Here is a 24,321-nt window from a genome sequence, read left to right on the forward strand (position 1 = left end):
CAGAGCCTTGTGGGTACCTAGGAATTCCTCATGAGACAGAGGCATGGAAGGGCACAGGGAACTGCTCTGCAGAGCCGCAGAGGTGGAGAGGACCTGTGAGTGTGGGGAGAGCTGTAGGCTACAGGGGGTGCGGGAGCAAGAGATATACCTGGTGGGTATGGGGCCCAGGCTCACAAGGGCAGTGGGAGGCTCAGAGGCAGGTTTTGGTTTTATTATTTGCTTTTTTAAATGAAAAATGTCAAACAAACTGAAGGACAAATATAAATGCACACCCACATACCCATCCCCAACATTTAGCAATTGTTAACATTTTCCCATTCTTCCTTCACTGTTTAACTTTTGCCAAGGTATTTTAAAGTAAATTACAGACATGAGGAAACTCTGCCCCTAAAACGTGACTTCAGTATGACTCTCTAAGAAAGACATTTTCCTAAATAACCACAGCTTGGAGTTTCAATAGCCTAAATTAACATTACTACGATGATGGTTAATACCCAGTCCATTGCAATTGTTCCCTATTGTCCCCCAAATGCATCTTACGGCTGGTTTGTTGGAACCAGGATGCAATTCAGGCCCACACGTTGCATCTGATTGTGATGTCTGTCAAATCTCTTTTAATCTAGGACCATTCTTCCCTGCCTTTCTGTGAAGGACCCAGACGTCCTGCAGAAAATTTCTCCTTCCAGAGTCTTCTGTGGCTTCCTCACGGGATCATTCCACTTGTTCCTCTATCCTTTGAAGTCCATATAAACTGGAAGGTAGTTGAAAGATTCAGGTTAGGCCTCTGGGACAAGAATATGTAACAAGTGTAACACACAAAGGGTTTTAAAACCAGACAGGAAGGTCACATCCGCAGCACTCCCAACACTCGTGAGCATCACAGGAGTCTTGTTAAAAAGCTGATTCCGATTTCACAGGTCCCAGCTGGGTGCTGGTATCTAGCCCTTAGGGTTAGTGTGTGCTCATCTCCCACCGGTGGGGACTGAGAGATGGGCATCATGTTGGGTGTCACACTCTTCTTAACTCTAGGGACCATCCAGGCAGGTTCCAAAGTGCTGGAACATTTTTTTTTTTTTTTTTTTTTGTAGAGACAGAGTCTCACTTTGCTGTCCTTGGTAGAGAACCGTGTCATCACAGCTCACAGCAACCTCCAACTCCTGGGCTTGGGCGATTCTCTTGCCTCAGCCTCCCGAGTAGCTGGGACAACAGGTGCCCGCAACAACGTCTGGCTATTTTTTTGTTGCAGTTTGGCCGGGGTTGGGTTTGAACCCACCAGCTTTGGTATCTAGGGCCAGGACCCTACCCAATGAGCCACAGGCGCCACCTGGTGCTGGAACATTCTAACCAACCAGCAGGATCAGAGCCACTCTAAACTTGGGGTCTCAGACAGGGAGGCCTCCAGGGCAGGCCTACTGAGATGGTGGCCTCAGATGCCCCCCTGGACTGTGCCCCCATGTCTTGGCCTCAGGGGCCCTGAGGCCCTGCGCCGGAGGCTCTGAAGTGGGAGAGGAAGGAAGCTGGGAGCAGAGGAGGTCAAGGCTGTCGCCTCCCAGCCGCACGAGGGGCCTCAAGTAAACAGGAAGGCCTGGCGGCTCCACGATGGGGGGAGCCTTAAAGAGGTGGGTGCCAGGAGCCCTACTGGACACATGCAGCCTGTGAACACAGGGCTTGTTCACTGGGGAGCCAGGCCCAGGTCACGCAGCCATAGGGGCACAGGCTAGACCCTCTCTGGCTGCTCGCAGCACTCTACCCAGGATGACAGCTTGAGACTGTCTCAGAATAAATAAATAAATAAATAAATAGATCTTGGGGAGTGGGTTTCATGAGGAAGGCCAACATCATTCAGGATTTGGGGGCAGCAGGTCCCAGAGCCCCTTCCTCAGAGAAAGAAAGGATAACTGTGAGGGATTCTGCTCTTCTAGAACAGAGCAGGATCTGCAGGACCCTGACCTCTGGGAGCACCCTGTATCCTTGTGGAGTCATTTCCCCTCTTCAGAGCCCCTGCCCCTGGACCCAGAATGTCCCGGACAACTGGAGATTCAGAATCACTAGCTATGAGACCTCAAGCTGCGCAGCCCTTGAGGGCCAAGTGGCCAAGTCCACTCATTTGCTCACAAGCATTTCCTGAACACCCACCAGGACCGGTGCTCTTCCAAGGTGGGGATTCAGTGGAAAATAGAGGGAAGCCCTTGCCCTCATGAAGCTTCTGTTCTGAGACAGAGACATAATAAATAAACAATATGCAGTATGTGAGGTGGTGCTAGGTGGGTCGATTGCAGTGAGGGGAGATGCGATGGTCAGAGAAGACCTCACTGACCATGTGACTTAAAGGACGAAGGAGCAAGCCCCATGGTTACCTAGGGGAAGGTGGTTCAGGGAGCAGAAGTGGCATGTGCAAAGGCTTTGGTGTGGGTGTGCACTTGGCACGTTCAAGGAACAGCCAGGGACCAGCCGGGCTTCAGTGGGATCAGCAGGTGTGGGGAGGGGTGGGGGCCTCACTAACCAGTTGAGAGGCTTTGATTTTACTCTTTGGGAGCCAGTTGCCAGTGGAGGGCATTGGGCAGAGCAGATGGGATGTGGCTTGAACAGGCTCCCTTTAGTGTGGAGACTGGCTGAAGGGTCTGGGGAAGAGAGGCTGGGGCTGGGACATTCTGAGGACAGTGGTGAGAAGTAGCCTGAGTTGGCCAGGCCTATTGGCTCCTGCCTGTAATCCTAGCACTCTCTGAGGTGGGTGGATTGTTTGAGGTCAGGAATTGGAGACCACCCTGAGCAAGAGCGAGACCCCGTCTCTATTAAAAATAGAAAAACACTAGCTGGGTGCTATGGCAGGCACCTGTAGTCCCAGCTACTCAGGAGACTGAGGCAATAGGATTGCTTGCACCCAGGAGTTTGAAGCTGCTGTGAGCTATAATGCCAGGGCACTCTACATTCTACCCAGGTAGACAGAGTCTCAAACAAGAAGTAGCCAGAGTCTGCAAACCCTGGGAATTTGAGGGAAGACCTGGCAGGATTCTTTGTGGCTTGGCTTGGATGAAGGGTCTGGGAGAAAGAGCGCAGTTCGCCACAAAGGCTTGTGTAACAAGAGCATTGAGGTTCAGAGAGAGGGACTGCGGCAGGAGATGCTGGGACAGCAGAGCCCAGCATTGGCCGTGTGAAGTTTGAGATATAGGTCAGACCCCCAGGGCCCTGGAGACACAAGTCAGGAGGTGTCTTCAGTATCTGGATGGTATTTAAAGCTATTTGTCTGGGTTGAGGTCACCTGGATGTGCTTGAGAATCCCCTGGGGATCTTGAGAAAATGCAGGATCTGATCCAGTGGGTCTAAGACTGGGCCTGAGACACTGCATTTCTTTTTCTTTTCTTTCTTTCTTTTTTTTTTTATTTCGAGACAGGGTCTCAACCTGTTGTTCAGACTAGAGTGCCATGGTGTCATCATAGCCCACTGCAACCTTGCACTCTTAGGCTCAGGTGATCCTCCAGCCTCAGCCTCCTAAGTACCTGGGACTACAGGTGCACATCACTGTGCCTGCTAATTTTTCTATTTTGTGTAGAGATAGGGTCTCACTCTTGCTCAGACTGCTCTTGAACTCCTGAGCTCAAGTGATCCTCCCACCTCAGCCTTCCAGAGTGCTGGGATTGTAGTGTGAGTCACCATGCCCAGGGAGATGCTGCGTTTCTAACAAGCTCCTGGAAGAGGCTAAGACTGTGCTCTGGGTAGCTGGGGTCTAGGGTGTGTTTTTCATGGTCAAGACCCTGTGGTGTGTAGGAGAGCAACAGAGGGGCTCGTAGTCAGTGGCAAAAGAAAATGCTGCAGGAGGGAGGCTGTAGGCGGCGTTGAGTCACAGGGAAGGTCGGGGTCATACAACATTTGTTCTGGTTAATGGAGCCTGAGTCCCAGGTCCTGTGCTGGGATGGGTCAGCAGGGTCATAAAGCTTTGAGAAAACCTGGCTTGGGACTTAGAGTAAACAGAGAAGGGAAGGGCCAGGGACCAAGCCTGGGGGGACAAGGAGGAACTGGGGAAGAGGCAGATAAGGTGACTGGGGAGGTGGGAGGAAAGCCAGGACAGAATGTTCTGGAAGCCAAGGGAAGAAAGTCTGGTTGGGATTTGAATTATCTTCTGCCTCTCCTCAGCCCTGGGCCTTGCACACCTGAGCCTCAGTTTCCTCGACTATAAAATGATGATGTGACAGTTCAGGCCCATCTAGGTGGCTGTGGAGTGGCAGGTGGCACAGGGCCAGGCATGCCCCAGGGTGGTAGAACCATTTCAGTCCTTTCTTGGCCCTTTGAACTTCTCCAGGCCAGCAGGTTGCCTTCCCATTGTGCAGATGGAGAAAGAGAGGCTAAGAAAGCAGAAAGGTCTTACCTGAGGCCACCCAGCCAGTGCAGGGCAGAGCCTGGGTACCCGGCTCCCAGCCCAGTGCTCTCTTTCCCCTGCCCCATGCGTCTGGTCCTGCTGTTATCAATGGCTCCTGGCTCCAGGCCGCTGCTGGAGACGGACAGCCGCCTGGTGGGTCCCTGGGGGCCGCCTGAAATTCCTTCAGTGGCTAACAGCCAGGGTAGACGTGCTCCATCCCTTCCTGAAGCCCAGGCCTTCCCGGCCAGCCAGGAGGAGGAAGTCACAGAATGTGTGCATCTGCCCACCGTGGGGTCCAGGCACGGGGGCCTGGCCACTGGCCACGTGTCTCTCTGGCCTGTGCACAGGCGGCACCTGAAAACATCTATATCAGTTATAGCCCCAGCAGGAAACAGATGGCACACTCCAGTAGGACATTAAAGGAGAGTCTGATGAAGGGTCTGTTTACACAGGTGCAGTGAGTGTGTTGTGAAGTCACTTGGACCATGTGGACACCAGGCTGACAGCAGCATGGGTCGTGACCACCCTCAGCCTGAAGGGGCCAGGAGAGGAGTCAATTCCACAGCCAGATTCTGCTGTGTGGATAGAGTCCCAACAGGGCTGTAGCCTTCAGTGGAACAAGGCCACCAGTGTGCAGTGACCCTGCAGGGAAGGAGCCCGTGAATCTCCCAGCACAGGGGTGGCTGGATGGGGAAGGTGGGTGTGTCCCACAGGGTAGAGAGTGTATCTGGGAGGCTGTAGGAGACAGCTAACCCTGCACCTGTCCCCCGCTGTGAGGCTATGTGATCATCAAGCTTGCTGGGAACAGGAGACTCAGTCTAGGGCTCTTCTACTGGGGACCAGGGACAAGGCCTGCCTCTCTGTGCCTCAGTTCCTCTGTGCCTCCGTGACCCTCACCCTGCCTTACCTTCCAGGGTACCTTATGCTTTCAATAAATGTATCTCAAGAGCCAAAAGGCCCTGGGCCCTGTGCTAAACCCAGGGGACATTAGTGCAGAGAACATCAAAGTCCCTGCTCTCATGGGGCTTCTAGTCAGATGGAGAGACACAGGCAGCCTGATTCCAGGCTGGGGGGTGATGGGGAGGGTCAGGATGCTGTAGGAGCTGGAGGTGACCCCTCTCCACTCCCAATCCCAGGGTGGTCCCGATCTCCTCCTCCTGTGAGGTTCCACGGCCACCGGTAGGTGTTTCTCTCCTAGGAGGTTTTCTCTGAGTTCTTCATGTCCACCTGGAGTCTCTCCTGCTGTCCAAAAACTCCACAGGGTCTTGTTTATAATGTGAATGGGGATGGATCACGCAGTGTGGAGGAAAGTGGGAGGGAAGGACGTTTGGGAAGAGCCTCTTGGAGGGTCCCTGTTACTGCCCCAGACAATCCCAACACCTCCTCTAAATCCCCCACCTCAAGATGCCCACTGCCCTTGTAACATCTGTCTTCTCCCTCCAAATTCATTTCAGGTGGCAGTGGCAGGGGAAGAGCAGAGCTTGGCGCCAGGCATCCTTGGAGGTCAGCAGTTGGTATAACGGTACCGGGCAGCTGTGAGGACTCAGAGCTGATAAGGTGAACGCCTAGGGCGGGCCCTGGGGCTGAGCAGAAGGAGCGTTCAGCCCTGGGGCTGGATTAACTGTCCCCAGGGCACAGATCCTGGAAATACCTCACAGCCCCCTTTTCCACTAAGCAACCCTTTGCTTGGGCGCAACCTTCCCATCTGCCAGGTTACAGTAAAAGGCAGAGGAGCTGCCTCCCTGGAGGTGGGGGCCTGCTGGGTGAGGATGATTGCCCTTGACCTCATGCCTAAAGTTGGTGAGGAACTGTCTGTCTAAAGTTGGTGAGGAACTGTCTGGGTGGCCATAGGGGTGAGTGAGCAAACCTTCCCCCAGCCCCCACCCAAGGAGCCACACCCACCCTTCCCACCCCTGTGTCAGCTCCAGCAGAGACAAACACATGTCCAACTCTGGTCACAGGTACAGGCCAATAAGTGCTGGGGGGTATCCAGGGGCCAGATCTATCTATCTATCTGGACCAAAACCCTATCTTCAGAGGCACCCAGGGCTCCAGCCTTCTTCTCCTGCCCTGGGCCTCAATTTCTCCATCTGTGATCCAGAACAGATATAGAGAAGGACCCCCTCTCTATAGGTCCTGCCGGCACACACAAAGATTTGTCTTCTCAAAACCCAGCTCTACCAGCATCCTTCTGCTCAAGAACCCTCCATGACTCCCAGTGGACCTCAGGATAAAGTCCTGACATTCAAAGCCCACCCAGAGCAGGGCCAGAGTCTGCTTCTCCAGGCTTCCTGACCCACCTCACCCTTGCTGTCCCACAGTGGTCCAATCACTTCATGCTTCTAGGCCTTTGCTTAGGCCAGTCCCCTGCCTGGTGTGCCCTCCTTGCCCCTGTGTCCCCACTATCAACTCACCCAGTCTTTCAAAGGCCAGCCCCTCAGGCTTCCTTCTTTGAGACCCCTGGGGCCTGGCTCGAGGTGCTACCTGGAATAGGTGCTTACTATTTTCAGAATGAATGTGGGACATTTGGGGATTGTCACCCAGACTAAGGGAGCACCAACAGGGGAGTGAGTACTGTGTGTCAGGCCCAGGGCTCAGCATCACGGTCCCCAACCTCTGGAAATCTCACAGCCTGGCCAGGAAGGCCCCATCGTGCCCCACTTTACAGATAGAGGGACTGAGGGTTGAGGGAACTTGCCTGAGGTCGCACGGCTCAAAGCAAGCAGATAAGGGTTTGAAGCTAGGGACCATCTGACTTCAAAAATGCTATTAAAGTCTGTCTCCCTTTCATGTGGAGCTGTCTTTTGTCCCTGAAGGATTTTCCACCCACAAAGAGGGCAGACACAGAGTATGTAGCCCTGTGCAGGTCCTCTGCGCTTTCTGGGCCCAGAGACCCAGCCCCTCTTGGCCTTCAGTTTTCCTGCCCATGAAGCAAGGGCACAGCAGCCTGTTGGTGGCGCTTAGTGGGCCAGCTGTGGTGGCCCATGAGACCTGTAGGAATCCCGACACTGCCATCTCCTTGGACCAATTATCTCACCTCATCATGTCTCTCTTTCCTCATCTGTAAAACATGCTCACTGAGACCATGGAGTTGTGAGTTCCACATGGGTTGCTTTAGCCAGGGCCTGGCCTGGGAAAGGTCCCCTTGGGGGGACTATTAGGGTGATTGTTTTCATCTGTGGGGCTGCCAGATGCACCCCCACCCACCAGTCTTGGACAGGGTGGGATGGGAGGGTGGGGTGCATGGGGAGACAAGCCTGGAGCCCAGGCCCTCCCACCCCCCTGCCTCCCCCCATCCCAGGGCCCCCCACCCAGCGACAAAGCCTGTGGCACTTCCTCTACCCGCCTGGCAGGCGGCCTGGCCCGGCCCCTTCTCTAAGGAAGCGCATTTCCTGCCTCCCTGGGCCGGGCTGGATGAGCCGGGAGCTCCCTGCTGCTGCCGGTCAGACTCCGGCCTCCGTCTGCGCGCACAGGCTAGGACCACTGTGCCACTGCTGTCCATAGGAGCCCAGCACCCCACCCTGCCCATCTGTCGGCCAGTGACTCCAGCTCGGCCCTGCATCCTTGTATCCACTTCTCCTGACCCCTCAGCCGCCACCCCAGAAGGCTGGAGCAGGGACGCCATCGCTCCGGCCGCCTGCTCCCCTCAGGTCCCTGCTCGAGCCCACGCCGGCCCCGGCACCCGCCCGCCGCCCTGCCCCTGGACACCGGATAAGGCCTAGTGTTCAGGCTCCCAGGTGGACATCATGGCCCGTGGCATGCTCCCCCTGGCTGTCACCCTGCTGCTGGCCAGCTGTAGCGTCAGCCCCACAGGTAGGTGGCCAGGGCCCTGGGATGGGAAGAGTTGGCCCCTAGTACACAGACCAGGCCCCAGTGTCCCCAGCCTCCTTCCTGTGTCCTCACACCCAGTAGAGCCATCCTGGGGGCTATGGAGGTGACCAACCCTCCCAGTTTGCTGGGACTTTCAGCACTAAAAGTCTCAGCAAACAGGGACAACTTATTTACCTTAACCCTGGCCTCTGGCGTCTTCCCTCCCAGCAACATTTGTTTCTCCTCAAGAAGCCCAAGTCCCAGAATGCTGAACACTCCCAAGAGAGTTCCCTGCCGCCTCTGGGCCTTGGTTTCCCATCTGAGGAATGTGTGGGAAGGAGGGCCCACAGCTCCGGGCTCAGAGTGCAGGCTCCGGGTTCAAATCTCACAGAAATACTTCCTCACGGGGCGATCATGGAGACTGCCCTTGGGGCTCTGAGCACAGTGGGGATGATGATAGAACTTCCGCCTCGCGGCTGCTGCCAAAGGCAATGGTAAAGCAGCACTGGCAGGCTGGTTACTCCTGTGTTGTTGATACTGTTTTATTATTAGCTTTGATTCCCTCCACCTCCTCTTCCCTGGGCCATTGAACGCACTCAGAACCCTTTGACCAGGCCCAGACTGCAGCACTCTGACCTTGCCTCCATCCCTCTCTACACGGAGGGTGCAGGATGGGGCTATAGGCTCCTCAGCCTTGGGGTCTTTCCAGGGGGGTCATGGCCTTTGCTGCCTTCTAAAATTGACCAGAGGAGGGGCAGTGAAGAGTCAGGGACCCCTAGCCCTACTTCCTACTCATGGTGGGTCTCTGCTGGGCCCTGCCCCTCAGGCACCTCAAGCCACTGGCCAGTCCTATGGACACCCTTTCACCTACCTACGTCTAGGGACTTCCTGAAGGATCTGGAGAAGGGGGAAGGAAGGAGGAAGGAAACAGCAGGAGGGACAGCCACTTCCTACCTCAGAGCCTGTCCAAGTCCCTAATTCTCGGCCTCTAAACCTTTTACCACTGTCTCATTGATAGATGGGAAACTGAGTCTCAGAGACAATGAGTGACTTAGGGATTTGAGCCCAGGCCTGCAGCTCCCCAGAACATTTGATGCAGCCCATTTGATAACCCTGCAAGATGGCTGCCGCCATCATCCCCATTTCACAGAGGAGGAAATGGAGGCTGTGACCTGCCAAGGTACACACAGCTAGGACAGAAGTCCTCCCTGAGCTACAAGATAGTGCCAGGGCTGCCCAGGGCCCTTCCCTCCATCCATTCCTAGCTGCTATAACATTCTCCTCCTCTTGGTCATTAGAGAAAGATCCATGCCAACATTTAGTGTATGGTTTTAAAGGCTCGAAAGGCAGCTGTAGGCCTGTGGCTCAAGGAGTAGGGCGCTGGCTGCATATACTGAAGGTGGTGGGTTCAAACCCGGCACCGGCCAAAAACTGCAAAAAAAAAAAAAGAGTGCAAGGCAGTTGTGTGGATAAATAACAGAGCAGGGCAGGGTAGGGGAGCTAATTTCATAGTGTCTGTCAATTTCCATTGTAAATATCCTCACGTGGCTGGTTTCAAGCTACCAACTCACCAGATTCAGTCAGAGCTGGGATTCCATGTGTGGTGCTAGCCAGTATTCCCACCACAGGATACCTGCAATGGAGATTATCCTAATAGTGTAGGTGATAGTGTAAAGCAACTGAGAAGTAATGAGTTTTGATAATTATTACCTTTAATATAAATATACTTACTTAATTGTCAGTTTGTATAATTTAATTTTTAATAGTAGTCATTTTTTTTTTTTGTCTTACTTTGTTACCCTTGGTAGAGTGCTGTGGCATCACAGCTCACAGCAACCTCAAACTCTTAGGCTTAAGCGATTCTCTTGCCTCAACCTCCCAAGTAGCTGTAACTACAGGCACTCACCAATAGTGCCTGGCTATTTTTTGGTTGTAGTTGTCATTGTTTTTTGGCAGGCCCAGGCTGGACTTGAACCTGCCAGCCTCTGTGTATGTGGCTGGCGCCCTAGCTGCTGAGCTATGGGCACCCAGCCAATGGTAGCCATGTTTAACAACCTGTTTGAATCTATCAATCTGGGAATTCATCAATCTTCCGTAAGCAGGTAGGAGCTGGTGCCGGCATACCAGTGGTCACAGGCTCAAGGACTTTACAGACCACCCAGACCAATTCATTTGCAGACTGGGTAACCAAGGCCCACAGTGGGGCACACGGGAGCCCTAAATATTGCCTGGAACCCATGCCAGGGACCGAGGGTAGGAGTGACCCAGACATTCTCATTCAGGCTGGAGCTGGTGAGACAGCTCCAAAAATAAGTCCAAAAACAGGTCTGGTCTTCTTGGCAGAATCACCTAAAATTGTACCTTGTGTACAACTTTTTGCCCTCACGACTCAACTTTTAGAAGTTGGTCCTGTAGAGTTACTTGCCCAACACTATAAAGATATATGGCCCATGGGTACCTATAACAAAAACCCAGTACCTGGAAACCACCTAAAAGGCCATCACAGGGGCCTGTTAAATAAATTATTATGTAGTAGAATGCTGGGTAGCAGTTACCAAGCAAAAGGCAGATCTACGTGAATACTGTTGTTGACAGGTTTCTGGGACACATGATAGGTGCTCCAACAACAATAATTCTTTTTCTACGCAGTAATGACGCACAATATACATAGAGAAAATTCTGGAAGGATGCACACCCAATATTATTGTTCTCCAGCCTGGGGTTTCTTCTAGGAGACATTCACTTTCTAGGACACATTTTCTGTCATGTCGGACTTTTTTTAAAAAACGAGCATGTAAGATTCCTAAAAAGGAATATATTTGCCTCAGCCTTCCCATCAAAGAAAATAGATTAAAGGGGAAAACTAGGGCGGCGCCTGTGGCTCAGCGGGTAGGGCGCCGGCCCCATATGCCGAGGGTGGCGGGTTCAAACCCAGCCCCGGCCAAACTGCAACAAAAAAATAGCTGGGCGTTGTGGCGGGCGCCTGTGGTCCCAGCTGCTCGGGAGGCTGAGTCAAGAGAATCGCCTAAGCCCACGGATTTGGAGGTTGCTGTGAGCTGTGTGACGCCACGGCACTCTACCGAGAGCGATAAGGTGAGACTCTGTCTCTACAAAAAATAAATAAATAAATAAATAAATAAATAAAGGGGAAAACTACCTCTTATAAGAATAATATCATTATTATTAGTTATAATACGATAATGTAATAAAAGGGATTTTGTTATATTATCCTTTATTAATGTAGACACTTTAGCATGTTGGTGGATTGCTTACTGTTTTTTGTTTAGTTTTTGAAGGTAATTTCAGTCCAGGTGGATCAACATTTGGGAGTCTTGTGTACTCTTCTTGTGTCACAAGAGGCTTCCATGTTGTTATGTGAACCCCCTAACCATACTATTGCAGTTCTGGAATATTCTATCCCTTAAACATGTGCCGTTGCTTGTTTGGCGAATCCCTTATTGTTGAACATTTAGGTGGTTTCCCCTTTTGTTCTAGTTATAAATACCTCCATGCACATTTTTAGTGCATGCACCTTTTCCTGTATTTTGGATTATTTCATTTGGATGGAGGCCCAGAAGCTGAGTTGCTGGGGATCATGGCACATGTAGATGGCTGGGGTCGAAGAGTGTTTCCTAAGTCTGGATGATCTTTTACTGGAGGATGGAGCAGAGATGGGACATGGAGCTCCCCTTGTAGCTGGCCACCCATGTGGGGGTCTGGGACTCACCAGGGAGGGAGCTAGTGACAGAGGAGAAAGACCACAGACATCCATCTCTGAGAGGATGCATCCCTGTTTTCCAAGAGGAACAGAGGTTGGAGGCAGAAGAGGGTGGGTCCCTAGGGACACTGGGGACAGGACCATTAGGATTCTCCCTCACCTCAGACGGACATGGCACTAAGGCCCAGAGAGACAGAGGAACTTACTCATGGTCACAGATGGATCCATGCTGGGCCCTCTGAAGACAGATCTGTCTACTTGGTCCAGGGTCTGAGGGGGGATCTGGGCAAGAGGGATGCAGCTGCCCCTCCAGGTCCTCAGTGTGTCGGACACATGCCAGCTCTTTGCCTCTCTGCCCAGTTTATAGATGAGGAGATTGAGGCTTGGGACAAGTGATGGGTCCTGATTTTAAGCCCAGGCAGTCTGTTCTCAAATTCAGCTTATTTTCCCTGGCTCCTTGGTGGGCCAGCGCTGCAGACTTGGAGAGCTGGCTGCCCTGTTCTGTATCCCCTACTTCCTAGTTCCAGCTCAGGCTTTGGAGCATCAGCCTTGGAGGCTAAAGCAGACCCTTATCCAGGGCTGGGATGGCTTCAGGGGGGTGAGTAGATGAATGAAACAGCTGACACTTAGCACTGACCAGATGCTAGGCCCTGCTCTAGGGCACACAATGTGTACTGTTGGTCTTACCCCTCGCAAAATCCATGTGAGGGAGACGCTCCTGTTACCCCATTTCACAGATGAAGAGAGTGGGGCACAGGCAGGTGAGGGAATTTGCCCAATGTAGCACTGACCAGGAGTGAGCTGATGAGGCTTAAACCCTGGATTAACCACTACACCAAGCTGCCACAGGCAAGCCCAGGCAGACCTCCGCTGCCTGATCGTCTCACCCCATATGGTCAGCTCCTCCCCTGTCCCTGTGATGGCCCTCCCATCTGGAGCACACCTCTGGGACCCTGCCTCTGCCCTCAAAAGCCCCATCAATGCCCACCTCTCTCTCTTCCCGACTTCACCCCCAGATGAAACCTCAGAACATCAGACCCCAGTAGAACTGGGAGCGAGCGTGTCTTATTCATCTCTCTCGCCACCCTACCCACTACCCATGGGGAAACTGAGTCCCAGAATGGTGAAGGGATTTGATGCAGGTCATTTAGCAGGTTAGAGGCAGGCCTGACACGCCAATTTAACAAGTTCTTGTCCTGTAAAAGCTCACTGTCTGCTGGGAGTGCAGAAACATAGACCACTCAAAATAGATACCTGGGCATGTGTGGTTCTAGAAGGGTGTCCAGGTACTAATACACCTAAGAAAGGAGAGATTGGATGAGATTTTCAGACCAGACTTTTGAAGGGTGAATAGAAATTGGCAAAGCAGTCAAATAAAGAATGATTGTCAAGTGGCTGGGAGTGGAGGCTCACGATGGCAATCCTAGAATTCTGGGAAACTGAGGTGGGCAGATTGCCTGAGCCCAGGAGTTCGAGACCAGCCTGAGCAAGAGCGAGACCCCATCTCTAAAAATAACTGGGCATTGTGGTGGGTGCTTGTAGTCCCAGCTATTCCAGAGACTGAGGTAAGAGAATTGCTTGAGTCCAAGAGTCTGTGGTTGCTGTGAGCTGACACTAGGGCACTCTACCAAGGGCAACAAAGTGAGACCCTGTCTCAAAAAAGAAAAGCAAAGACTGACTGTCAGTATAGGAAAGGGCATGGCAGAGGCAGGGAGCAAGATATGCCTTCAGGGAAAGTCGGCCTCTCCCCATTAACTTCGTAGCAGTTGCCAGTTCCTGAGCAATTGGCATTGTGCAGGTGTCACCTTACTGACAACTCACCAACTTGGTGAAGAAGGTGTTATGATCATCATTATCCTCATTTCACAGATAATAACACAGGCATGTAGAAGCTGAGAGGTGGCAGAAACAGCATCCGAGCCTTTGGTGTCTGGCAGATCCCTGTACTTTTTAACTCCACTTTAGGTTGAGGGGTGTGACCTTGGCCTGGCAGTCACTGGTGAGCCTTACCAAAGACAAAGGAGAGCTGCAGCCTGGCTGCGGGCAATTGAGGGGTGGAGGTGGTGGCTGGTCTGGGCAGTCTGTAAGGCTGTAAGGAGACCCTGGAAGCAGTGAAGGGGGCTGGGTGGCAGGCTGGAGAAGAGGGGGCAGACTTTTCAGTAGCAACAACCTTTGTCAAAAAGTACCTGCCTTGGCATCCTAGGTATTATGAAATAATATTCACAGCTGTTCTGTCCAGAGCACCCACGGAGTGGGTGCCACACACTTGACAGGGGTTACCTTATCAAATCAGCACAAAGGTCTGCCAAGTGCTAGAGCCAGACCACCTGGGCTATAGTCCAGACCCTGCCACTGAGTAGCTGGGTGACCTTGGACACATTCTCTAACCTCCCTACTCCTCAGCTGCCTCACTTGTAACGGATGGGTGTTGGCACAGCACCTGCCTCTTGGGCTGCTGGAAGGTCATGTGAATAAATGCGCAAAGCCTGGAAACAGGACCTCGGCTCCCAGGAAGCACGGGGCAGCACCTATTGCCCTTATCACTGGTCAGCAAGTAGGGAGACCGAGGCTTAGAGAGGTTAGGCTTCTGTTCAAGTGACAAGCTTTTTAAGAGACAGAGCTGGGATTTGATCCTGGCCACTTGGCTCCAGAGCTACTTTTCTTAACCATTATCCTCTGTAGCCTCCAAAGTGCTAGGGCTGGCTGTTTAGAAAGTCCAGAAGGAGGGGGAGGCAGAGAGGGGTCAGTGCTGAGGAGGTGGCTCCTGGGCCTCTCACTCAGGGGCTCCAGCCGCCTGGGCCCCTCTAACTGGTCCTGGGAGGCTGGCTTTTCCCTTGGTGCCAGGGGATTGTTTTCAGCCTAGTCTGGGCCCGCCTTGGACTCCGGAGACAGGCCCAGGCGTCATACTCCCTCCTGTCTCCCCATTCTCGTCTGCAGGGGTGGGGGCAGCCAGGATTCGAAAAGGCCCCAAAATAAATGGACCTCTTATCTGATCTCCCAGCCTGGCCTGTTATCTGATCATTACATAATGGCCAGGCCCAGGGCCTCTCCCGCTGGCTGACGGCATGGAGGAGGTGGCCCCAGGCGGCCCCAGCAATGGGGAGGAACTGGGGTTCCTGGAAGTCTGGGGACGGGGCAGGGAAAGTCCAAAGGGAAGGAGGGAGGCGCTGCACTAGACTGCAGGCCAGACCCTGGTCAGGTAGAGAGAGGTGGGTCCCAGGCCCAGCTGGGTCAGCTGTGTGCTGTGGGCCTTTGCTGTGTCCTGCCTCTCCGTGCCTCAGTCTCCCCATGTGTACAGCAGGAGCTGGTGGTCCCTGGTAGGGAAGGGAGATGGTACAGGGAGATGGGTGACTGGTGGGGCAGAGAGTAATGAGATGGCAAGAACTGACACTGGCCTTTGGTTGTGCTGGGGTAAGGGAGACCCCAGTGATCCGCAGAGGACCCTCACCTGCAGGCTGCCCTATCCTGCCACTTTACCCCACCCCTCAGACACTCGATTCTTCTACAGAAGAATTCTTCGACTCAAGTCAATAGATTTTTTTTTTTTTGAGTCAGAGTTTCACTATGTCACCCTCAGTAGAGTGCTGTGGCATCACAGCTCACAGCAACCTCCAACTCTTGGGCTGAAGCGATTCTCTTGCCTCAGCCTCCCAAGTAGCTGGGACTACAGGCACCTGCCATAACGCCCGGCTATTTTTTGTTGCAGTCGTCATTGTTATTTTAACTGACCCAGGCCAGGTTTGAACCCACCAGCCTCAGTGTATGTGGCTGGCGCCCTACCCACTGACCTATGGGCGCTGCCTGAAGTCAATAGAATAATTATAATAAAAACAACTGCCACGTGCCCTGTCCCATGGAGTCTTCCCAACAACCTCTCCGGATTGTGTTGGTTCTATTCTTACTGAAATTTCACAGACCAGAAATTGAAGCTGCAGGAGGTGAAAACATTCACCAGTAGCTAGTGAGTGTTGGACCTGAAATTCAAACCTAAGTCATTCTGGCTCCAGGGATCTTGCTTTGAACCAAAATATTGCCAAGGTACTTTGGAGTCCCTGAATAGGGCCAGAACCAGGACTTGTGAGGCCTGGGCCTCCATGGTGTCCAGATGTCCTCGTGCAGGGCTTCTCTTCCCAGGACAGAGCTGAGAGTGATGTGCCATAGCAGGGGACAGCCATCTTGCACCCTTCTCTGACCTCTAGGGGGCTGGAGGTCAGCAAGCTGTGGAAAGGTGAGGAAGGAGGCCGGGTGAGGCTACAGACAGTCTAGGACACAGAAGAAGCCTCCCTGCCCCCCTCCTCTGAGCTGGTGTTGGCTGGACATGAGGCCAGTCCCTCCGCGCCCATCTTTGATCTCCAAGAAAACAGGAAGTGAGCGCGACAAGATGGAGACACAAACTTCCAAACAGTCTCCCCTTCTCTGTCCTCCTTCCCTCCTCCAGAACCCCCCTTCCCTAGCACATTCCTTAGGCCGAGGTGTAGGGGCCTCATTTCCTCTTCCTCCTCTGCTAGGTCAGGGTGAAATTCCATTCCATTCCCTCCGGACCTGCGTTTCCTCAGACCTAGGGGCAGGCTCTGTGGCCTACTCTGGCAGCCTCCCTCTAACCTGGGCGGCCCTCTGGACTCACCCTGTCCCTTGGGGCCAAGAAACTCTCAACCCTTTTTGGCTCCTTCTTCCCAGCCACCTCCAGGCATGGGAGGGAAGCTTTGTCTCCTGATTTCAGCTCTTACCTGGTGGTCTGGTTTCACCTGGGGGCCTTGCCATGCAGTTGGGGTCACTAGATGTACCAAATGAAAGTACAGGACAGGTTGGGTGCGATGGCTCACACCAGTAATCCTAGCACTTCATATTTTGGGAGGTGGAAGTGGGAGGATTACTTGAGGTCAAGAGTTTGAGACCTAAGCAACATAGCAAGACTACCCACCCCCACACACACACAAAAAAATTTTTAAAGTTAGTTGAATGGTGCTCGCTTCGGCAGCACACATACTAAAAATTGGAACGATACAGAGAAGATTGGCGCGTGGCCCCTGTGCAAGGATGACACACAAATTCGTGAACCGTTCCATGAAAAAAAAAAAGACAGTTGGATGTGGTTGTTCACACTATATAGGATGTCCGGTTAAATTTGAATTTCAGATAAATAATGAAAATTTGTGTGGTATAGGTACATCTTGTGCAATATCTGGGATATAATACTTAAAAAAATTACTCATCGTTTATCTGAAATTCAAACGTAACTGGATGTCCTTTTATTCATCAACTCAATACCCAGTAGCACTGTGACCTTGGGCAAGAGGTTTTTCCCCTCTGAGCCTCAGTTTCCTCATCCGCAGAATGGATACAATGGTATCCATCCAGTAGGGTAGCCGTGAAGATGCAAGGAAGGCTTTAGTTTGTGCCAAGTTACCTAATAGCCATTTGGAAACTGTACTTGTCATCACCTTATTCTCACCTGGCCTTATTCTCTCCGGCTGTGTTTCTCCAATAGGTCTTGCAGAAACCATTCATTGTGACCTACAGCCTGTGGACCCTGAGAGGGGTGAGGTGACATATACTACCAGCCAGGTCTCTGAAGGCTGCGTGGCTAAGGTCCCGAACGCTAAACTTGAAGTCCACGTTCTCTTCCTGGAGTTCCCAAGGGTGAGTGATCCCTGGCAGGGTCAGGTGGGGACCTAGAGGAAGCTCCAGGGCCAATGAGATGCAAGGTGCTGTCTTCATGGCTGTCCCTGGGGCAGTGGCTGGGTCCTTACCAGGCCCCCTGCCAAAAGAATGTCATGGGCATCTCACAGGGCCTGTAGGGGTGACATTTCTGGGGGCAGGGTCCTGGATCAGGGTAGTCTCATGGATGCCACCATAGCCCTGGGTGGAAAGGGCTGGTGGGCAACTGTGTGGAGAGGAGCTGGGGTGGGAGGTGTTTGGCCAGGTGACCTGCCGATTACTCACCTCTGGTGATGGGGTCTTGTAGTTTCTCAGAGCACAGCTCAATCTTTGAGTATTTCCTTCAGTAGAACCCAAATCTTCCTCCCTGGAATATCCCCCATTGAGTACTTGTGACCCCTCGGAGATCCAAATCTAGCAATGCCAGCCTTGGAACCAGTGTCCCCAGAAGATCCCTCCCAAGACCTGCCATCAGCTTGTCCCTCTTAATAACACATTTGTTGAGTGCTGACCATGCTAGGGCCTACAATATGCCAGAAATTAAGCATCTTACATGCTTTAAGCCTCCAGAGACTCATCAGCTGGGATCTCTTATGATCTCCCCTTCCTGGAAGAGGAAACTGAGGCTGGCCTAGGGAGGTCCTACCAGGCTGTCACTAGGCTCTTCAGGTGGATCTCAATATTCAGGAGTCCTCTCTGAGTTGGAGGCCACACCTGGATGATGAGGCCTTAGATTCTGGTAGCAATTTAGCAGTGTTGGCTCAGGCCAATCTGCTCCCAAAACTAATGGCCAATGTGCTCCCAAAACTGTTAAATTGCTCTGAGTTTGTGCCGTGATAAGAAAGTGCCCAGACCACCAATATCGGGGAGCCTGCTCCGCACAGCCCTGCCTGCCACAAGGACTGTGGGCTTTGATAATTTTCTTTTTTTTTTTTTTTTTTTTTTTTTGTAGAGACAGAGTCTCACATACCGCCCTCAGGTAGAGTGCCGTGGCATCACACAGCTCACAGCAACCTCTAACTCTTGGGCTTACATGATTCTCTTGCCTCAGCCTCCGGGGCTGGGTTTGAACCCGCCACCCTCGGCATATGGGGCCGGCGCCCTACTCACTGAGCCACAGGCGCCGCCCTGGCTTTGATAATTTTCAAACCATAGATAGTACCAGACATACTTTATGTGGTTTTCATAGGCATTGTAATTTTTTTCAAATTTGTTAATGATATCCCAAATAAGATTGCCCTCTGTAAGTTCATTTTGTTTGCTCTGGTGTTCAGGTCGCTGTAACTCCTTTGAGTGACTGGGATCCCCAACCCTAATCACCCAACAGTGTACCAGGGTCAGAGGAAGGCTCCCAGCCAAGTGTCCAGCTATAGAAGAGACAGGGGTGTAGTCAGCCAGTCAGGATCCAAGTGACTAGAGCATTCCCAAGGAGCATGCACAGAGGCAGACCAGCTGCCTCAGGGCCAGAGTGGAGGAGGCAGCGTGGAGAGCAGAGGACAGAGCATGTGCAGAGGCAGAGGCAGTGCAGCAGGTGCGGTTGGGGCCAGCGTGGGGCCGGAGCTTGCAGTTCACCTAGAGCAAGCAAGACAGGGAGATGGAAAAGGCCTGTTGCCCTATTAAGGAGTTTGAAGGACAGTCCTTGGGTTTTTAGGGGCACGGTGGGGTGCCACTGTAACTCATGTTATATTCTAAGGATCCTTGAGTTCACGACAATAGAATCTTCATGGCACACTCTGCCTCTCCCAGCGAACTCAGTCCTTGGGGCATCCAACTTTTTTTTTTTTTTTTTGACACAGAGTCTCACTTTGTCGCCTCCTGTAGAGTACGATGGTGTCATAGCTCACAGCAACCTCAAACTCTTGGGCTTAAGTGATTCTCTTGTCTCAGCCTCCTGAGTAGCTGGGACTACAGGCACCTGCCACAACGCTCGGCTATTTTTAGAGACAGGGATCTAGCTCTAGTTCAGAGCTGGTCTCGAGCTCGTGAGCTTAGGGGATCTGCCTGCCTCGGCCTCCCAGAGTGCTGGGATTACAGGCATGAGACACCGCCCCTGGCCTTGGGCATCCAACTTTTAATTCAAAGAGCCAAGCTGCAAGCTTCAGGGCTTCAAGGGATGCTTGTTTGAGGAGGCGGTGGAGAGACCTGAGGGCCAGGAGACCCAGCGTCCAGTCTTAGCTCTGGCACTGGCTCTGCACCTCATGCAACACTAGCTGTGCAGAGAGTAGTCCTTTTCCCTGCTCTCTGATAGCTTTCTTGGGCTCAGGAGCTAACCTGAGAATCACAGAGTAGCAGAATTTTGCTACTGTTGGATGCCTACATGAATGAATGTGTCACTGCTATATGACCTTGACGTAGGCATTAGGAACACAGGGTCTGGAGGTAGACAGTCCTCCATCTGCACTTTGGCTCTAACACTTCTAGCTGCATTGCCACTTCTCTGAGCCTTAGCTTTTCCAGAGAACACGGAGATGATGGTGTACCTGCCTCCCAGGGTTGGTGTGAGAATGCAGCAGGGCTTACCCAGAGTGACTGCTCCATGCATGGTAGCTGTGGGGCTCACCATTATTACTTTTCCTCTCTGGGCTCCAATTTTCACCTGTAAACACCATCATTTTTCCAGGGATGTTACAGTTTACAGAAAATCTTCACAGCAATTGACTAATTTGAACCTCAGAGGTTATTGCTACAAGATAAATGAGGCAGAGACTGAGAATCTGTTCTCAGAGGGACAGTGGAGATCTAGCCTCATAGAACTGGGCCTCCCTCTGGTGCTTCTGGCCTCCCTGCCCTAAGGGTTGGGCCTGTGGTCCCTCCAGACCCTGCTACTGGCATCATTGGGTACCTGTGATTTCCTTGAGAGTGGCATTCCTCCCCGGGCAGCCCCTAAGAATGGGGTCCACAGCCCTCACCAGGTGCTCCCTCTGCACCCAGCCTGTGTAAAGGATGCATTGATGATGCAGATAGAAGTCAAAGCCAGGTCCTGTCCCTGAGCCATACACAGGCCAAGGAGACAGAGGTGGGCATAGCAGCCCTTGAGGTCAGTGAGGGAATCAGCAGGGGGGCAGACAGAGGGCTGCAGGTGACAGGAGGATGAGTGCCAAACGTGGAAGGAAGGAGCATTAGGGAAGAGGCCCCCAGGGTCTAGCCAAAGAGGGGTTCAGGGCATTCTAGGCAGAAGGCATTGCATGAGCACAGGCCTAGGGGAAGATATGTGGGCAGGCGGTGGCTGTGGGGGTGGCAGCTGTAGCAGCTAGTCTGATACCTCCCGACCTGTGGTCGGCTTCTCCAGTCGCTGGCAGAGAGAAACAGCTTTCCCGTCCATCTGTGCAGCCTCAGAATCCTCAGGTTTCCTGTGGGTGGGTGGCAGAGGGGTGGAGGCAGCCAAGAGCCTCAGGGAAGGGACAGTCAGTGTGTGTGCTACTGAGGTCTGCAGTCAGTGAGGGCCACTGGGCTCTATCTCACTAGGTCCCTGAAGGGCAGGCCGGAGCCTGGATTCCGGGAAGGGGCCTGGGGTCACATCCTGACCCGCGGAGACAGGAAACCAGGCCTGTGTCTCAGCAATTCCCGTCAGGCCGCCTGCACTGATCTGCTGTCCTCCTGGCAAACCCCCGGGCAGCCAGGCGGGGGCACAGCTCGGTCAGCAGCTGATTCACCAGCTGCCTGGCAAACTCAGGGGAGCTGAAGACTCCACCCACCCCTAAGCAGACAGAACTGCCAGGCCCCAGCTCTGACTCACTCCTGACCAGAGGGGCCAGCAAGGCCATTCAGGCAGAGAATAGTCGCTGAGAGGGACCCCTGGCTCCCCCAGACTGTCTTGGGAGGCCATGAGGGCCTGTGGAAGGCAATGCAGCCCTCAGACCAGGGCCCCAGAGGAAGTGGTCTCTCCCTGACCTTTCCAGTTGCGTCTTTTCCCCTGGGTAGGGAATCTTCAGGGCTGAAGGGACATGCCTGTGTGGAACCTGCATCCCTCCTTTCTGGACCATGCTCTGGGTACACAGGACCCCAGAATTCCTTGCCCAATGGAGCTAAACCTCCTCCCAGGGCTATATAGGGCTCTTTTTCCTGTTCCATCCTCTAGAAGGGACCCTGCTTGGCTGCTGTGAGCTCCCCTAGACCTCAAGTGTGGTCGAGCTGATTAGGGGTAGGCACAGTGGAGCTGGTACATCTCAGCTGTTTTGCTGCACACACATAGACATACAAGCACCTTCCTGTGCTGTCAGAATTAGGGTGAAAGGTAGAAGGTGAGCTGGGGACAGGGGTTACTATTTGTATTCTTGTCCCAGGCCTTGAAAAGAATAGAAGCAAGTTTGGTGAAAGGGCAAGCATTGGGGGTCAGAGAGACTGAGCAGGGATTGCATTTGCCTTGTTGTTGCTATGTCTTCCGTGTTCAGCCCAGAATCAGCCCGAGAATAAATAGCTGATGGCTGGGGAAGGTGGAGGGATGAAAGGATAGATGGGTGGTTGGGTGAGTGGGTGAGAGGATGGATCGGTAGATAGGTGGATGAATGATGGGTGCATGAATGTGTGGATGGGTGGGTAGAAAGGCAAGTGAATAATTGGTGGGTGGGTGGATAGGTGAATGAGTGATGAGTGGGTAGATGGATAGATGGGTAAATGGATAGTTATCTGGGTGGATGGATAGTTAGGTGGGTAGATAGGTGGATGGGTAGATGGGTGAAGGGATGGGTGGGCAAGTGGATAGCTAGGTGGGTAGATGAATGGGAGGATGGATGGGTGGATGGGTGGGTAATGGAAGGAAGAGAGGGACAGAGGAAGAAGGGAAAGAGAAAATATACATTCATGTAAGCATTGGCCAATTATCCATCCCCAAGGCATTGGTGCTGTTGCTGGCTGTTTATGTCCAGTTGTTTGGAGGTGTTCATTTTGTTCTCGGTCAAGCTCCTGAGGGTAGAGTTGTGCCTTTTCTGTCTTCCTTTGGGAGCACAGAAGCCCCAGGCTGGGCCCAGCCTTGGCCTTTCAGGTGGGCAAGTGAGTTGGGGAGGTGGGAAAGGCTTGGACCGACCACCAGCAGCACCACAGGGACCAAGGGCCCCCTCAGCTGGAGAGGAAGCTTATCTCCCCAAGGGGATTCTGGAAGTCTGCTCTGTGGCCCCCTAGCTGGAGATCAGGACTCCTAGATGCCAAATGCTGGAACCCCTGGGAGGCAGGTTGGAATCCAGGGTCACACAATTCTAGAACATCACTGATTCAAACTTCTCCCTGCACAGATGGGGAGATTGAGCAGAAGGGGGTCGCATAGTGAGGCATGACTGAGGCGTGTGGCAGTTCTCAGTAACCGTGGCCCACGTCTAACACCAGCCCTAGATCTCCTAAACCGCGGTGCACCTCTGCGTGAGTGTGTAGGGCAGAGTCAGAGGGGATGACAGCCAAGCTTCCCACATATTCAGCTGGGCAGTGGACAACCCACTTTGCAGGCAGAATCACGCTGAATCCTCACATGTCTCTGGAGTAGGCATATTGTTCTGTCCATTTTCCAGATCAGGAAACTGAGGCCCGGAGAGGAGCAGTGCCTGTCCAAGATTGCAGGCTACTCACTGAGCCCACATTTGAATTCAGGTCCATCTGGCATTGATCCCCTTCCCCCACCACCCTGTATGTATCATCTGAGTCTTCTGGGATGGATGGGGGATGACTGGCTCCAATCTAGCCGCCTCTAGCCAGGCCCTGGGAGGGTGGGGGTTGCAGGCAGCCCTGCGGCTCCACTCTTAGAAGAATTGCTGGAAGCGACTTTCTATAAGTGGCTACTAGCACTCAGGGCCTCCTCATCGAAATCCCCCCTTCCTGCCACCAACTGCTGGGCCAACAATGGCATGTGTGGGATACTGGCACAAAAATAGAAACTCGGTCTCCCGCCCACCTGCTTAGGGAGGGAGCCAGGGCAGGCCCAGACTGGCAGGGTTGGGGGCAAGAGGCGGCCAGTCTGCTAGAATTCCCAAGATCCTATTGAGAAGACTGGGAACTGGAAGTGGGAGCAAGGCAGGCGCCTTTCTTTGCCTCTGAGCCCTGGGCAAGAGGGATGAGGGAAGTCACTATGCATGTGAGTGGCCACTGTGGTGACTCAGGGCCATGGGGATGGAAATGTTTGCTGTGGAAACACTGACCGGGTTTTTCTGGGACTGGCTGGCTTTCATCTCGGCCCAGCAGCTCTGCCCAGCAGAGATCCCAAGTGCCCAGCCTGTCAACCTCCCTGAGTTTTCAAACTGCTCACTTGCTTGCTATGTGACCTGGCTGGTGACTGCACCTCTTTGAACATCACCTACCCCTGGCCACCTCCTACTCTACAAAGAAAGGCTTAGTGACAACTGAGTGGTGGGTTTGGTAGCTCCAAGAGAAGAGCTGAGTGTCATAACAAGGGTTCTGAACTTCCAGTCTCCTAATGCCCCTGCACGACCGGGCCCTGACCTCCACTTCCCTTTTCTTACTTCCTTTATCCATAGCCCCACCTAGGATGGGTTCCTGATACTGTCCTACCCCCATTTCACAGATGAGGAAACTGAAGAATAGGCATAGGGCAAAGCAGCAGCAGGCCTGGATGGTTGCAGGCTCTCGCCTCCCAGCTCAGGGCTCCACTCTCCAGCTCCTGCAGCGCTGGGCCTGCCGTATCCACCAAGAGAGAAAGGGCAGATGTCACTGCAACCTGTGGCGTCTCCTGGTCAGAGTCTGACAAACCAGGGGCCCATCTGTTCACTGTGTGTGGGCCTTGCAGCTGGGGACAAAGAGATGGGGTTGAACATTGACAGACCATGGCAGTCTAGAAGAA

At 53.0% G+C, this 24,321-nt stretch overlaps 1 protein-coding gene and 1 non-coding gene across 2 annotated transcripts in view; both read left to right on the forward strand.

Moving 5' to 3' along the window:
- Positions 1-7,690: 7,690 nt before the first annotated feature.
- Positions 7,691-24,321, forward strand: part of ENG (endoglin) — a 34,876-nt gene continuing 18,245 nt past the window's right edge. Inside the window, exons 1-2 of the mRNA XM_053561233.1 lie at positions 7,691-8,167; positions 17,371-17,522. Coding sequence (XP_053417208.1) covers positions 8,101-8,167; positions 17,371-17,522 — 219 coding nt within the window. The 5' untranslated portion in view covers positions 7,691-8,100. The remainder of the gene's footprint in view (positions 8,168-17,370; positions 17,523-24,321) is intronic.
- Positions 16,845-16,954, forward strand: LOC128580081 (U6 spliceosomal RNA). Its single transcript, XR_008378434.1, has one exon. It is a non-coding gene; the product is annotated as a U6 spliceosomal RNA (small nuclear RNA).

The sequence above is a fragment of the Nycticebus coucang genome, chromosome 2 (assembly GCF_027406575.1).
Source record: "Nycticebus coucang isolate mNycCou1 chromosome 2, mNycCou1.pri, whole genome shotgun sequence".
Lineage (NCBI taxonomy): Eukaryota > Metazoa > Chordata > Mammalia > Primates > Lorisidae > Nycticebus > Nycticebus coucang.